The 18376-nt window shown below is 35.9% G+C and overlaps 1 protein-coding gene across 1 annotated transcript; it reads right to left on the bottom strand.

Moving 5' to 3' along the window:
- Positions 1-693: 693 nt before the first annotated feature.
- Positions 694-18227, bottom strand: LOC100372475 (transcription initiation factor IIB-like). The gene is made up of 9 exons (XM_002736241.4): positions 18189-18227; positions 16274-16378; positions 13767-13953; positions 13251-13337; positions 10420-10549; positions 9164-9273; positions 8648-8742; positions 3651-3727; positions 694-3540 (listed from the first exon to the last, which is right to left on the bottom strand). The coding sequence occupies exons 1-9, from the start codon at positions 18209-18211 to the stop codon at positions 3407-3409; spliced, it is 948 nt and encodes a 315-aa protein (XP_002736287.1). The 5' UTR covers positions 18212-18227; the 3' UTR covers positions 694-3406.
- Between the last annotated feature and the right edge of the window lie 149 nt (positions 18228-18376).

Raw genomic sequence — 18376 nt, 5'->3', positions numbered from 1 at the left:
ATGTCTGGATTGATCAAGTTCAAACTTCACACACACAAGGTACATCATGTCACAAATATGTATGTGCATTTGTTTCATGATCCCATTAACGATAGCCAAATGGCGGCCGCTTTAAGGCCGAAAATGCATTGAAATCACACATTTTCACCATTCCGGACCCGTATCTCAGTTATGCATGGACGGATTTCGTTCAAATTTGGTACTTACATTAAACAAAATAGGACCTTGATGCACGTCATTTTTTTTTTTCCCGGATCAAGTTTGAAATGGCCGACTGGCGGCCATTTTCTTAAAGAATTCAGTTCTGGATCCGTATCCAAGACATGTCTGAATTGATCAAGTTCAAACTTCACACACACATGGTACATCATGTCACAAATAGATATGTGCATTTGTTTCATGATCCACTTAACAATAGCTGAATGATGGCCATTTTAAGACCGAAAATGCATTAAAATCACGTATTTTCACAATTCCGGAACCAGATCTCAGTCATGCATGGATGGATTTTGTTCAGATTTAGTACAATGTGTTGTACATATGCAGGTGCATTTCGGTCATGATCTGCTTTGAATGTATATGTCACTCAAATATGAACGGAACGGGAACATGTCATTGACAATGACTTTTTTATTTTTTTCTATATATATATTACCTTAAACAAGAGATATAAATACAATGTATTGAAAGTAATTATTATAAGTTGAAAAACGTTTACTTTCTCATCAAAAATAACAAATTCACAAACAATAGAAATACATTTATATATACCCGGTAATTTCACTCTTGCATAAATAAACCCAAGAAACAGAAATATTAAAATTCACCCAAAAAAATGAGAATATTTTCCCAAGAGTAAAATGATACAATTACCGTAGTAACATGGGACAAACTATCACAACTTTTGATAAGTTCACTGGAAAGCTTAAATATTATTATTATTTACTAGGTTTAAATTTGCTAACTGGAAATTTTCGTTGACTGGAAAATGCGCTAAATTAAAACCCAGTGAATATGTCAAATTTGGCATAGAACACATTATCTAAATGATAAAACAGTGAATTTAAAACTCACTGAATATGCCTGAGATGGTAAATCAGCAAAATTTAAACCCAGTAAAAATTAGTCATTTTACAGTACAAGGCAAGAATATGGAAAGGTATGCACAAAGGCAGCACAGTGATGACATCAACCCCCACATAGATCAGGTCAATGAGATCCTGTACTGCCTGAGTGCATACTTTGCGGTGTTCTCATTTTAACCTTATTTAAATCTTTTATCTGCTTGTAGTAATAATTGAATGATATAATAGCAAAGATGTCATATTAGCCAAGTTGCTAAAATATTAGCCATGCAAGGAACATTTCTGGAGATTAAAAACAAAAGCTTACTGTAACCTAAAACTGCTCTGGACGTCATTACCTCTACCAAGGAGGTGCATATGTTTTGCCGATGCTCAATTAATTATGTGTTATCAGTTGATATGGACATATTTTCAAAAAATTTCTATTGACAAAATAACCAAATGTCAGAAGAGATATGGATTTAATTGTCATAGAAACAACAATTTTTGAAATGATTCTTCATTGATAACTCAAAAGTTATTGACAACTCTCAGTGATTTTTTTATCAGGATTGCCCAATTGATAACAAATTTACAAGAAGGGTTGCCAATTAGATTGGGAACCAATCTTGATCTGGTAGTTATGACATATTCGCAATGAGGTAGAGGCACCTATAAAGATAAGGAGTGACTTTCAGCCCAGTTAGTTATCTTTCCATTTCACCACTAGTTCCTTCTTCTTTGGATCACAAATTAGTCCCATTTTTAGTCAAAATTCAGAAAAAAAAAAAAAAAGAAAATTTTTTTGAGTAAAAACTAAAAATTTTGAAAAATATCTGAAAAAAGTGTGAACAAATTTGGATGAGAAAGTCTGGTGATGAAAAGGTTAACTCTATATATTAATATAAAAAAACTATATATGGAGAAGTTTAAGTATTCCAAAGCATTCAGTTTCTATATCTTTCACTGTATACCATTACATAAACTGGACACCTGAACAGAACAATTCCTTTGGTTTAGATAAGTTTCACATAAGACCTCAATAAAACGACTGGACTGTGAAGTATTATTTTTTTTTCCAACAAATTATACATGAATGTACATAAAAAATTCCCAATAATAGACTTAGAAGTTTCAAAGAATATCTTCCTTCAACATTGCATGAATGCTAACATTATCAGTGCATTTGTTTCCCAGAAAACAATGTGCAACAGAAACAAGTTATTGAATACAATCCAATTAAATAACATTATTCATTGAAAACAAAATTCACTGAAAAATATACTTCATCAGTACTGTAAAATCTGTATTAGAAGCCGCAGCTTCTATAAAATGGTACAATACACCAGAAGGGATGCGGCTTCTATTAAAGCATCTACACATGTTGAATTTTTGTTTTCAGTTGTTCAAAAAGAATGGGTGCGACTTCTATTAGGTATGCGGCTTCTAATTGACTTTTGATTAACTAATACTGAAAAAAAATATATTAAATTTTGCTATTTTGATCATTTTACTGGGTTTCTATGTTCACAAACTTGGCACAGAAAAAATGAGTTGTATGTGGACAACAATTTTTACTTATCAACAAAAATAGCAAAATTAAGAACCAGCCAATAATTGATGCTTTTACAGTTGTCATTTTGAAGAGACATAACTTGCGATCAACTCCAGGTACTTCCAGCTCCATGACTGAGGACAAAATGTGAGCATGCAAAATGCTACTCATCAAGAGTATAGTTCTGGGTTTCTTCTGACAATAAAATAATTTTAGTTTTCTGAGTTAATTACAAACTTGCTTTGTCACTTTGTGAACAGATGATATCATAAATTGAAAATATGCTACAGCAGGTACAAAATAAACTAATTAAAGAAAAAGGATATCTCATCAATTTCCCTTGTAACATTCCTTATCAGTGTTTGTTGCCCCTTTGGCACTTTCAATGCCAACAATCTGTCGCTCCTGGACGTAAGAATTTTTACGAGCCTGAGGATGCTCGTTGGTAAAAACAACAATTAGAACTGGATACATTTTTCATTTTACAAACGTTTCGTGGAAGATATTTCAAAGGAAATTGATACAGTTTATAATCAGTTTAATTTTGCCCTCAAAGTAAGAACCTTAAATGGGTATGTAGTAATTGTATTCTTGTTTTACAATTCACTTCCATTTGAGGTATGAGTGTACATGAGACTTGTTTAAAAGGACGACAACATAATAATCGTGATAATCGACCCCCCCCACCTATAATAGAATACAATGATGAGGTAATCAATCAGTGACAGTGTTCTAATACAGAGGATGAGAGTAACAAGAAACATGTCCAGTCATTGGTGTTTAATCTTTATGGCTGAGGTAGATGTTCAATAGAGGTGGCAAATTTGAAATCTTCTGGGAAAAGACTAACCGCTTTGGGAAATATGAGTCTATAGGACTGCCTTATAGTCACATCGGCTACACCTGCTACATCACCAATCTCTACAAGAAGAGGAAAAGAAAACTTTTTTAAAACCATATATTTTTTCAATTTGTGAGTGTATATAGCAAGTGACTTGATAGCACTTGTTTCATTCATATGATTTCAATACCTTTTTGTGATTTCTTTTCTTCTGATGCTTGTGATGCCAAATAGATAGCGGCAGCTGCCACAGATATGGGACTACGTCTGCAAATGAAAGATAAACAGATTAGACAATTGAGAAATTTTATTCAAAGATTCTATTTGCCTATGGTTGCAAAAAAAAGCTTATAGTTAGTTTTGTGTAATTTTCGAGCATGTCTTTTGTTTTCTAAATTAAAAACAAGTCATTGAAAATGACACAGTCCCTGTTAAGTTCTCTTTGTGCTCGTCATATTAAAGCGGAGGGGTTGTCGCGAGCATGTCCTTGAAACTTGAGTTCCAAGTAGCATATACAACAGATTGTTTATTTACATCAAAACATGTGTTTCGTGTCATAGTAATATGGCCAAAATAAAAACAGTCGTTATTCAGCCATCTTTGATCTGATTATGAAACACACTGATATGTATGATGTATGTGCCAAATACGAATGAAAATGGTACATAAATTGTGGAAATATAATAGTAAGGCCAAAAAGTCAGATGGCTGTCAATCGGCCATCCTTGACCAGATTTTGAAACGAATTGTCATGGACATGCATCCTAACATGTATAAAGTACATGTATGTGCCACATTTGAATGAAAACTGACAGAGCACGTCCAAGATATTGCATAAAAAAACAAAAACAAGATGCCTGCCAGTCGACCATCTTTGATCCAATTGCAAAATAAATCGTCATGGACATGTATCCTAACATGTATAATCTATGTACCAAGTTTGAATGACAACTGACAAAGCATGTCCAAAATACAACATTTTTAAAAAACAAGATGGCTGCCAGTCGGCCATTTTGAATTGAATAGCTAAACCACTGCATGTGCATATGTCCCACATAAGGTACTAGGCACATGCAAAGAATGAACGGAATCGGTCCACAGGATTCTGAAATATGACGTTGGATAGACTGACACACGGACAGACGGACACACAAACTCAGGAACTCACGGACGGTCGGGGACATGTATCCTAACATGTATGATCTATGTACTAAATTTGAATGAAAACTGACAAAGCATGTCCAAAATACAACATTTTCAAAAAACAAGATGGCTGCCAGTCGGCCATCTGTGATCCAATTGTGAAATAAATCATCATGGACATGTATCGTAACATGTATAATCTATGTACCAAGTTTGAATGAAAACTGACAAAGCATGTCCAAAATACAACATTTTCAAAAAACAAGATGGCTGCCAGTCGGCCATTTTGAATCGAATCGCTAAACCACTGCATGTGCATATGTCCCACATAAAGTACTAGGCACATGCAAAGAATGAACAGAATCGGTCCAAGGGATTCTGAGATATGACTCCGGACGGACGCACAGACGCACGGAGACCGAATTATAAGTCCCCGTTTTCGGACTTCGTCCGAACGGGGACTAATAAATTCTCTCTTCTCCCTATTCAATCTGGAGTTGACTTATTCATACCGTAGTTGTGTTCAGGCTACACAAAGTATGGGCTAAGCTTCAAGCTTATCTTGCATGTTTGCACATAGGCTAGACCCAATTACACTCACTCACAGGTAGGTATGCCTAAACTTGTTTAGAATATACAAATTTTCAGACCTTTTAATTAGTATTACTCAGTACAGTAACCAGGAAAGTTATAAAACAACACCAAAGCAAATTCGGAAAGTGCAAATGAATAATGTACATGGGGGTAAAAAGGTGACCATGCATATGCAAACAGCACCTAGACAGCTCGCTTTTTATATGTAAACAGCACCTAGACAGCTAGCTTTTTATATGTAAACAGCACCTAGACAGCTAGCTATGTATATGCAAACAGTACCTAGACAGCTAGTTTTTTATATGCAAACAGTACCTAGACAGCTCGCATTTTATATGTAAACAGCACCTAGACAGCTAGCTATGCATATGCAAACAGCACCTAGACAGCTCGCATTTTATATGTAAACAGCACCTAGACAGCTAGCTATGCATATGCAAACAGCACCTAGACAGCTCGCTTTTTATATGTAAACAGCACCTAGACAGCTCGCTTTTTATATGTAAACAGCACCTAGACAGCTAGCTATGCATATGCAAACAGTACCTAGACAGCTAGTTTTTTATATGCAAACAGTACCTAGACAGCTCGCATTTTATATGTAAACAGCACCTAGACAGCTAGCTTTGTATATGCAAACAGCACCTAGACAGCTAGCTATGCATATGCAAACAGCACCTAGACAGCTAGCTATGCATATGCAAACAGTACCTAGACAGCTAGCTATGTATATGCAAACAGTACCTAGACAGCTAGCTATGTATATGCAAACAGTACCTAGACAGCTAGCTATGTATATGCAAACAGTACCTAGACAGCTAGCTATGTATATGCAAACAGTACCTAGACGGCTAGCTATGTATATGCAAACAGCACCTAGACAGCTAGCTATGTATATGCAAACAGCACCTAGACAGCTAGCTATGCATATGCAAACAGCACCTAGACAGCTAGCTTTGTATATGCAAACAGCACCTAGACAGCTAGCTTTGTATATGCAAACAGCACCTAGACAGCTAACTTTGTATATGCAAACAGCACCTAGACAGCTAGCTTTGTATATGCAAATAGCACCTAGACAGCTAGCTTTGTATATGCAAATAGCACCTAGACAGCTAGCTTTGTATATGCAAATAGCACCTAGACAGCTAGCTTTGTATATGCAAACAGCACCTAGATGGCTAGCTTTGTATATGCAAACAGCACCTAGACAGCTAGCTTTGTATATGCAAACAGCACCTAGACAGCTAGCTTTGTATATGCAAACAGCACCTAGACAGCTGACTTTGTGCAAACAGCACCAAGACAGCTGACTATGTGCAAACAGCACCAAGACAGCTGCCTACATGCAAACAGCACTAAGACAGCTGCCTATATGCAAACAGCACCTAGACAGCTAGCTTTGCATATGCAAACAGCACCTAGACAGCTAGCTATGCATATGCAAACAACACCTAGACAGCTAGCTTTGTATATGCAAACAGCACCTAGACAGCTAGCTTTGTATATGCAAACAGCACCTAGACAGCTGACTTTGTGAAAACAGCACCAAGACAGCTGACTATGTGCAAACAGCACCTAGACAGCTAGCTATGCATATGCACACAGCACCTAGCTATGTATATGCAAACAGTACCTAGACAGCTAGCTTTGTATATACAAACAGTACCTAGACAGCTAGCTTTGTATATACAAACAGTACCTAGACAGCTAGCTTTGTATATGCAAACAGCATCTAGACGGCTAGCTATGTATATGCAAACAGCATCTAGACGGCTAGCTATGTATATGCAAACAGCACCTAGACCGCTAGCTATGCATATGCAAACAGTACCTAGACAGCTAGCTTTGTATATACAAACAGTACCTAGACAGCTAGCTTTGTATATGCAAACAGCATCTAGACGGCTAGCTATGTATATGCAAACAGCACCTAGACCGCTAGCTATGCATATGCAAACAGCACCTAGACAGCTAGCTTTGTATATGCAAACAGCACCTAGACAGCTACCTTTGTATATGCAAACAGCACCTAGACAGCTAGCTTTGTATATGCAAACAGCATCTAGACAGCTAACTTTGTATATGCAAACAGCACCTAGACAGCTAGCTTTGTATATGCAAATAGCACCTAGACAGCTAGCTTTGTATATGCAAATAGCACCTAGACAGCTAGCTTTGTATATGCAAACAGCACCTAGACAGCTAGCTATGTATATGCAAACAGCACCTAGACAGCTAGCTATGCATAAGCAAACAACACCTAGACAGCTAGCTTTGTATATGCAAATAGCACCTAGACAGCTAGCTTTGTATATGCAAACAGCACCTAGACAGCTAGCTATGTATATGCAAACAGCACCTAGACAGCTGACTTTGTGAAAACAGCACCAAGACAGCTGACTATATGCAAACAGCACCTAGACAGCTAGCTATGCATATGCACACAGCACCTAGCTATGTATATGCAAACAGTACCTAGACAGCTAGCTTTGTATATACAAACAGTACCTAGACAGCTAGCTTTGTATATACAAACAGTACCTAGACAGCTAGCTTTGTATATGCAAACAGCATCTAGACGGCTAGCTATGTATATGCAAACAGCATCTAGACGGCTAGCTATGTATATGCAAACAGCACCTAGACCGCTAGCTATGCATATGCAAACAGTACCTAGACAGCTAGCTTTGTATATACAAACAGTACCTAGACAGCTAGCTTTGTATATGCAAACAGCATCTAGACGGCTAGCTATGTATATGCAAACAGCACCTAGACCGCTAGCTATGCATATGCAAACAGCACCTAGACAGCTAGCTTTGTATATGCAAACAGCACCTAGACAGCTACCTTTGTATATGCAAACAGCACCTAGACAGCTAGCTTTGTATATGCAAACAGCATCTAGACAGCTAACTTTGTATATGCAAACAGCACCTAGACAGCTAGCTTTGTATATGCAAATAGCACCTAGACAGCTAGCTTTGTATATGCAAATAGCACCTAGACAGCTAGCTTTGTATATGCAAACAGCACCTAGACAGCTAGCTATGTATATGCAAACAGCACCTAGACAGCTAGCTATGCATAAGCAAACAACACCTAGACAGCTAGCTTTGAATATGCAAACAGCACCTAGACAGCTAGCTTTGTATATGCAAACAGCACCTAGACAGCTAGCTTTGTATATGCAAACAGCACCTAGACAGCTAGCTTTGTATATGCAAACAGCACCTAGACAGCTGACTTTGTGCAAACAGCACCAAGACAGCTGACTATGTGCAAACAGCACCAAGACAGCTGCCTACATGCAAACAGCACTAAGACAGCTGCCTATATGCAAACAGCACCTAGACAGCTAGCTTTGTATATGCAAACAGCACCTAGATAGCTGACTATGCATGTGAGTACAAGATGGATACAAACATAAAACTTCATGATACATACCCTGGTACCAGGTCCATTTCAACTGCTTTCTTGGCAATGTGAGTGGCTGCCTTCTGAACCCGGGATGGCAACCCAAGATTGGAACAAAAACGAGACTGAAACAGAAAACCAAATTTAATGTTAAAGAGCGATGGTCTTCTCACCATGCATGCCTGAGACATGGAAATCATATAAACTAAGATGGCAGCTTTGACTGTTGTGCAGACCAACGAATACAAACTGAGATGTTACCAAACTTTGACTAGGTAATTTTGTTGGTGATTGGAAAGCATCAAAGTCATCGGCGGCAATTAGAGTATGTTGCGTCCAGATCAAAACACAAACTCAAGATTTATATTACAATAGCGCATCGGATTGTGGGATAATCAATGTTTATCAACAGAAATGTCACACATGCATGGCGCGACGACCATTGCTCTTCAAGCCATGAATAGTTTCTTTTTAAAATGACATTTATACACTGTGCTTGTGTTTCGGTCTTCGAAAAAGTGAAATAAAGAGAAATAAATGACTCACCATAAAATCACCTGTTGTTATGAGATCAACACTAGTTTCCAAGGCTTTAAGAATTTCTTTAAAACATCTCCCAATCTCTTTTTTACTTACTCTAGATATTGCACATATTTCTACAGGAAAACCATAAAGATAAATCATTACATCCCAATTTAATGCTCTTCAGCTTGCAGCACTTCATTTTCTGGTTTTCCAAATCATAATGTAATTTTCAGCATTTCAAACATTTTTATAAATATTCAAAGGTAACACGATATTGAATCAACATGCTTGGTACAAAACTGATGATGATTCAGTAAAATATCTGCATATGACTGCATAGTCCTGCTCTAGAAGTGAATCAACATGCTTGGTACAAAACTGATGATGATTCAGTAAAATATCTGCATGTGACTGTATAGTCCTGCTCTAGAAGTGAATCAACATGCTTGGTACAAAACTGATGATGATTCAGTAAAATATCTGCATATGACTGTATAGTCCTGCTCTAGAAGTGAATCAACATGCTTGGTACAAAACTGATGATGATTCAGTAAAATATCTGCATATGACTGTATAGTCCTGCTCTAGAAGTGAATCAACATGCTTGGTACAAAACTGATGATGATTCAGTAAAATATCTGCATATGACTGTATAGTCCTGCTCTAGAAGTGAATCAACATGCTTGGTACAAAACTGATGATGATTCAGTAAAATATCTGCATATGACTGCATAGTCCTGCTCTAGAAGTGAATCAACATGCTTGGTACAAAACTGATGATGATTCAGTAAAATATCTGCATATGACTGTATAGTCCTGCTCTAGAAGTGAATCAACATGCTTGGTACAAAACTGATGATGATTCAGTAAAATATCTGCATATGACTGTATAGTCCTGCTCTAGAAGTGAATCAACATGCTTGGTACAAAACTGATGATGATTCAGTAAAATATCTGCATATGACTGCATAGTCCTGCTCTAGAAGTGAATCAACATGCTTGGTACAAAACTGATGATGATTCAGTAAAATATCTGCATATGACTGTATAGTCCTGCTCTAGAAGTGAATCAACATGCTTGGTACAAAACTGATGATGATGATTCAGTAAAATATCTGCATATGACTGTATAGTCCTGCTCTAGAAGTAAATCAACATGCTTGGTACAAAACTGATGATGATTCAGTAAAATATCTGCATATGACTGTATAGTCCTGCTCTAGAAGTGAATCAACATGAATCACTCCAATGGAATGAGAGGAGACAAATTCACGTACCTTTGAATGTTCTGGGTACACCTTCTTGACGACACGCTATATAAAGACATGCTGCAGCTATGGCATCATTGCTACGACCTCGTAAAGTCCTCTGTTCATGTACTTGTTTAAATAATGTATTTGTACGATCCTGTAAAAATCAAAGACAGCTTAGAAAGAACTCCCATGAGTATTGAAGGAATATTTAAAAGTGAATTCAAAATTTCATATTAGCCCTTCAAACAAGAAGCTCGGCAACTAATATTTGTCTGGTATTTGTAACACACAGCATGAAAAGAATGTGATTCACATTACAAACAGAGAAGTGTATAGTACTTGGAGAAAATAAATTTGATTGTACAATTGTTGTTTGCAGTCTAATTTATTCAAGATCAGAAATTTGCTAATAATTCGATGATCATTATGCATGTTTTTCAACCTTAAACTAATCATTTCTGTGGATTACTCTAGAGCACCTTACTATGAACCAAATTTTAATGAAATGTGACGACTATGCAAATTAGGCAATTAGTAAATCACTATCGCCACAGATATACTCCTTCGTTTGGTGAATACAAATTTAAAATGAACTGTGTATTTTCAACTGAGATCACAAATGACAAACAAAAATTTAAAATACTTAATGAAAAGTACTAACAAAAATATAATTACAAGTGTTCATACATTTCTCCCTCCTTGCAAAGAATGTAAACAATTTATTCCCAATTTGTTTTTTGCACCATTATTTGTTGTTGGTATTTTATCTTTATTGCTATAAACTGATAGATATATTTCTATTACCGGTATGTCTATTTCTTTTATTATTATTATTATTATTATTATTATTATTATTATTATTATTACATGTATGTTGAAAATAAATTTTAACCAAAGAATGTTTACATTGTGGATTTTAGTCTAAGCAGATTAAAAGAGTGGTTCATATATCCTTGGTAACCTATGAATCTGACACTATGAATTGTATTTAGAACATACCCAGCTGTAAAGGATTACAAGCAGATAAATGTAATTATGAACACAACAGATGGGTGCATATATACCATATACTGGTCACACTGGTTAATCTTTTCAATCTAAATATCTATTTTCTATTTTTTTGTAATTTAATTTTTGGTTTTATACCAAAATAGTACAATGACCAACTGGCTACAAGCAAAATTATTTGAAAAAAAAAAATATAGTTTTGTGAACAATGACAAGAGTTTACTTTGATGTTCAGTAGTTCAAATGAAAACTGTCAACCTGTGGGCTTGCATGAAATCATACATGATACTTTCTAGAACATTCTCAGTTTGATGACACAATGCATGATGAAGGGAGAGTGGTTTACAAAACTAGGGAACAGGCTAAGGTACATTTATTACCACTATGTCATCAAACATAATACCAAGAATTTGTAGTGTGTTCAAATTTATTTTTAAATTCACAGTACTGGTATATTTAGAAACGCCAATTTAAATGCTCAGGACAGAAGTACAGTTTTTAAAACAGAAGATTAGAGATTAACAAGTCATTGAAAATGACACAGTCCCCGTTAAGTTCTCTTTGTGCTCGTCATATTAAAGCGGAGGGGTTGTCGCGAGCGTGTCCTTGAAACTTGAGTTCCAAGTGGCGTATACAACAGATTGTTTATTTACATCAAAACACGTGTTTCGTGTCATAGTAATATGGCCAAAATAAAAACAGCCGTTATTCAGCTATCTTTGATCTGATTATGAAACACACTGATATGTATGATGTATGTGCCAAATACGAATGAAAATGGTACATAAATTGTGGAAATATAATAGTAAGGCCAAAAAGTCAGATGGCTGTCAATCAGCCATCCTTGACCAGATTTTGAAACAAATTGTCATGGACATGCATCCTAACATGTATAAAGTACATGTATGTGCCAAATTTGAATGAAAACTGACAGAGCACGTCCAAGATTCCGCATAAAAAAACAAAAACAAGATGCCTGCCAGTCGACCATCTTTGATCCAATTGTGAAAAAAATCGTCATGGACATGTATCCTAACATGTATAATCTATGTACCAAGTTTGAATGACAACTGACAAAGCATGTCCAAAATACAACATTTTCAAAAAACAAGATGGCTGCCAGTCGGCCATTTTTAATCGAATCTCTAAACCACTGCATGTGCACATGTCCCACATAAGGTACGAGGCATATGCAAAGAATGAACGGAATCGGTCCATAGGATTCTGAAATATTACGTTGGATAGACTGACGCACGGACAGATGGACACACGGACGGTCGGAAGGACAGACTCAGGAACTCACGGACGGTCGGGGACATGTATCCTAACATGTATGATCTATGTACTAAATTTGAATGAAAACTGACAAAGCATGTCCAAAATACGACATTTTCAAAAAACAAGATGGCTGCTAGTCGACCATCTTTGATCCAATTGTGAAATAAATCATCATGGACATGTATCCTAACATGTATAATCTGTGTACAAAGTTTGAATGAAAACTGACAAAGCATGTCCAAAATACAACATTTTCAAAAAACAAGATAGCTGCCAGTCAGCCATTTTGAATCGAATCGCTAAACCACTGCATGTGCATATGTCCCACATAAAGTACTAGGCACATGCAAAGAATGAACAGAATCGGTCCAAGGGATTCTGAGATATGACTCTGGACGGACGGACGGAGACCTAATTATATGTCCCCGTTTTCGGACTTCGTCCGAACGGAGACTAAAAATGAGCAGTTATTAGGATAGCAATTTTATTTGCTCTTATTTGTAGTGCTTTTTCATTTTTTGTCACTAGTTAGCTGTGCCCATCTTAAAAAAAAGAAAGAAATACATTACCACAATAGTTTTGGGTAAATTGATTCTATCTGCCATCTGAGCTATCTCACGGAATGCATTTAATAATGTCCTGTCAGAACTGTTCATCTGCAAGCAAAAACACAAAACATTTCAATAATAACATCACAATGATTAAATCAATGAAGGCAAGTTACAAACTCACAAGTTTCTAATGATAAACGTGTGGATCTGAATTTTCCCCAAATCAGTATACTGGTATTACCATAATCACTTACTACGATATACAGTCTCAAATAAAGACAAAATTTGGAAATTTTCTTGGATAAAAAAGATGTCAGAAAACGCTTCAACATAGAAATACTGCTGACAAAGATGCAATGTGATGACCACTGATGATGTTGTGCGTCCAAAAGTCCTAATTATTTGGAAAGGCAAGTGAGATACAGCTCTTACTAGCAAACAACACTGGCGCAGTGCATACATCTTATAATACAATATCACAGACACAAGTCAAGAGAAAAAAAACCATGATTAATGCAATGATTTAAATCGTACCGTTCTCTTGTTATGGTATTTAGCGGATCCATCTTGATTAAAGCCAGCATTACCAGTTGGTTTCCCGATTATCGTTGATAAATTGCTTCCACTCAGTAGAGAATTTTCTGATTCACCAACACGGCATGGATCTTTTTGGGCTTTGTCATTACTAAATGTACGCCATTCTGAGCCAACATCAACAACCCTACGGAAGACAGGGACAAATACACACAACATGTATCAAACTCATAACCTTGCATGGATATGAGAATTAATTTATCTCAAGTACAATGCTGTAAAGCAGAAACCCTAAATCCTTGATACACCACACAGTGTTCTCCCCAGCATTCAATTTGTGTGCGGGGCCGCCACGCTGCTTTTCCTGCCCGCCACTGTGGTCTCGAGTCGCCACGGTGATTAGTAAGACCGCCACAGTGCTTTTTTCATTGTTCATCCTGTGAACTGTATTACGAAATATAGAAAGAAATACGTAGCTATCAGGGATCTTGCCACGCTTCCGACAGGACTATTGTCCGACGTACCGACCGACACGCATCCTGCCAGTCGTGGATTATAATTTGTAAACAATAGACGTAGTCGCACGACGTGGTAGTGGCTTATAAACAATACAAGTTAATTTTGTAAAATTAGCACCTCTTTGTTCGTAAGTAAATACTTTAACGATCGACACAGTCTTTAGATTGAAAGCTAACATTTTTTCAAAATCAATTCCACCCCGATATAACATGGGCAAAGCGGAGTTCACGATCTGTTTACGCTACTCAAGAAAAAAACAACGTGTTTATTGCGTGATTGGGTAAAATACATTTGAACTTTTATCATCGCGAATCATGTAAAAATTCTTCTTTCAAGACTTCTTTTACCTTTTAAAAATTGCTTATCACCTATTTCGAAAACCATCATGCATTTTTCATCTGAAATCCATACCAACACATCGTGCTACGATATTGCTTTACTTCCGCAATGTAATTTTTATGATCACTACCATTCGGAAAACTTCGGGTTATGCCGGCATTACCAGGCGGTATTCTGATTGGTTAATGGCGTTTTTGACCCATCGGGTCAAAGGACACATGCCGGTCAACTAATACGTCACAATTATCATGGCGGTCTTTGTTTTTCACCGAAGCGATCGAGTGATCAAAAATAATCGCTCAAATTTTACGTTTATTTCATATAAAAAAAATAAGTAAAATTTTTTCATGGCATGACTGAGTATGAGGAATTATTGGTATAACCGGTGTATAACATCACGAAGTAAGTTAAGTCACGTCGTAACTTTGATGATTGTTTGGAAGTTTTATTTGTTCGTTCATTACTGTAAATGTAAACGTTGTAGAAGCTGATGGTACGAATAACGATAAATTTTTTGAAGGAGAATGTTTTTGTAGTAAATAAGATCATGGAAGTCGAGAACATATTCCTGGCTGAAACGTTTCAAATACGTTTCATTTAGCTTTTTACAATTTATTTGTTTGTTTGTTTTTAATAGTCTGCAGCATTTCCATTTTGATTTGACAATTTTTCATTTTTAAATTCAAACTCTTCTAAATTGTGAAACGTAATATTTTGACTCCAATAGAAAAAATATTTGCACTGTGACTGAGCTCATTAATATCCCAAATGAATAGTGTTTATAACACTGAATGAAACAAATAAATATGTGCCACATTGTTTTTGAAAATATATGTTGTTTGTTATGTGGATGTAAATGTGCTTTGGTCAATCTCTATTATTATGTAAATGATATGCAAATCATATGCAAATTAGTCCGCCACAGTGGTTTAAATTCCTGGGGAGAACACTGCCACATATGATGGATAATATTTATTCTATTTTGGCAATGGCAACGTTTGGAATAATAAGTCATTGTCAGTTTTTGTGTGCGATTCTTTCATTTTTCCCAACAATATTTATAAAGCATTTCTAGCACAAAAATGATGATCAGTATCTTGAATCAGATTTTGAAACAGATACATGATACATGATGAATGTGTAAAGTTTGAACATGATCAGTCTAGCCATGTTAGCAATATGGCTCCAAAAACAGCATTTATTAAAAACAAAATGAGCATCAGTCAGCCATTTTGAATCAAGTCTAGAAAACAAAATGATGTGCATGAAGGACCCTATTGTGATTTAATGACCAGACCAAGTTCAAATGGCAGGAATGTTGATTTTTAATAAATTGTTAACGCTACAATGGCCACCATTCGGACATCTTAAATTGGATCATCAATATGTGTGTGTTAAGTTTGAATGAAATCGGCCGAGGCATGTCTGAAATGTTGGATGGATGGACAGACTGACGCAGAAAATATAAGTCCCTGTTTTTGAACTACATTTCAAAGGGGACTAAAATGAATTGTATATAACTACAAATTTAAATTAAATTCTGGGGATAGCTGTGCAAAGTTCTAAAACTGAAGATTAACTAATTAGAGAACAGCAGTTCTATGTGTTAGATTCAGCATTAACGTAAACCCTGGAAGAAATAAACTCACCTATCTCCAACTACAAGGCCACATTCAGAACATATCATGTCCCCTGCATGATAATCTTCAACTAAGGTGGCTTCTGGGTGGGATGGACAATTCAATCGGTCATTTCTGAAATGTAAAATTTTATTAAACATGCTTGAACAACTGTTCACATATATAATACTTCGACAATCAAGTTGTATTGTCAGCAAAACCAAGTTAAAAGTTAAATTTGAAAGTTACAGCATCTATGAGCTATACTGACCAAAACTTGACATAAGATGACCTTTAAGAACTATGGTATAAGTCTTCCCTACAATAAATCCCATCATGCATTGCTGGCAGCATGAATAAAATAGTCATTCTACTCAAAAGGGGACCTATGAATGACCATCTCAGGGTTCTGCCCAGCCCAATTTGAGTGCAGGTCACTAATTAATATTCATGATGCAATTAATATTCATTTTGTTATTCTAATAGTTCCAATTTAACTACCAGGTACTTTAATTAATTTAACTTAACTTCTAATGTAAAGTTAATCTGCTTTGATAAAAGTGATGAACAAGTGTAAATTAATTGAAAAATGCATCCCTGTCAGTGAGTAACATGAGCAATCCTACACAATATTAAAATGCGACAGTCATCGTGCCGCATCCTGTTCGATATTGGACTCATAGCGACGTATACAACGCGTGTAAAATACATTGTTTATTTACATGAAATTCGAGCATGTGCTGCGCGACGACCACCACGCTTTAAACTGGAATGGTAAACCTTCCTTCTGTTTATTTATTTATATAATTAACACTATCCTGTCTTCCCTTCCATTATCTCGATGTACGATTCCAATCTGGTTTGTTTTTTATAACTAACAGAATGTCAATCGGAGTAAAATAAAATAAAACACATTAGGACGATGTCGCATGTGTACGTTGATTTGGAATTGTGGTGTCTTGTTTCATTCAAGTTCTGTTTCGTGTGAATGTTCTTGTGTGTAAAAGGACAATAGATTGATAGTCAAGTGGCCGACATCCTGTGTGTATTATAAACAAATAAATTGGTGCCAGTCAGCAACTTTTTGTTCTGGTTGGAAATTCTGAGTGCCGGACGCTAGCAACTGATGTGGGCAGATCCCTGTCCTCTTAGTCAAAAAGTAACCATTGATTGTGTAAACAACAACACACTTCAAACCCATTAATGCTATGTCATGCGAACAAATTTATCACAATCATGAAGTAAAAATATGCAACATGGCTTCCTCTCTATTTCAACAAGTTATCAACCCCATTATGGAATTATGATGATTTCACTACATTTGAAATTTGAATAATAAAACATAAATACGACTGACAAAATTCAAATTCCACATCGTGACTTTGAGTATTCTGGGAGGCATCAAGGCATCATTTCACTTTATATTGAAAATGTTAACAAAGAAAAACTACAGTTTATTTGCTTTCGAATTTGCAGGACGTAATTAAAATATTAAAAAAAATTAAACAATCATAGTCAATACCATTTTATTTTTTCAAATAAAACGAAGACGTACAAAACTTCAATTCATTGAATGTTATTGCCGTAGAAAACTAATTCCAACATCTAACATTTATCAGACAAGACAAAAACTGAATTTTGTTTTCAAAAATCTTCAAATTTGATACATATATTTCTCATTTAACGCTATGTCAATTGACTTCCACGAAATGTCGTCATATATAAATATAAACACGTTCGGCCATTGATTTGGTCTTAACTGGATTGCCTGATGTCGACTCTTAGGTACGAAGTTAGAATTATGTTCGACTAAGGCAACAATTGTGTGTCTAAATAATCCAATAGCGGTAACAATCACATCAGAATTATTTCCTAAATGTAAAGTTCACAAGTTTATGGCGTTTCGACAAGAACTTTGAGAATTCAGAGACAAAGCAGAACTCACCTACTACCCGATGTGGCAGCCATGTTGTTTGTGTGTGAGTTCCCCTAAGTTTCTATTATTAATCATGCTGTCTCCGCAACTTTGATCCCTCTAATAGAACATTTCGTTAGTACTAAGACCATTTAGTATATAGCACATAAAACAAACATAAGAATTTCAAACCGAATATTTTGGATTAATTCAAAGTA

Source organism: Saccoglossus kowalevskii, chromosome 17, assembly GCF_978046115.1.
Source record: "Saccoglossus kowalevskii chromosome 17, keSacKowa6.1, whole genome shotgun sequence".
NCBI classification, from domain to species: domain Eukaryota; kingdom Metazoa; phylum Hemichordata; class Enteropneusta; family Harrimaniidae; genus Saccoglossus; species Saccoglossus kowalevskii.
The sequence above is the reverse complement of the archived record's forward strand: the minus strand, read 5'-3'. Positions and strand labels throughout refer to the sequence as shown.

Coding starts and splice junctions, on each gene's coding strand:
- LOC100372475 (XM_002736241.4), bottom strand. CDS start 18,211: ATGGCTGCCACATCGGGTAGTAG. Junction 16,379..18,188: donor GCTGCCACATCGGGTAGTAG/GTGAGTTCTGCT, acceptor TTTACATTTCAG/AAATGACCGATTGAATTGTC. Junction 3,728..8,647: donor GAAATGGACCTGGTACCAGG/GTATGTATCATG, acceptor TTTCATTTGCAG/ACGTAGTCCCATATCTGTGG.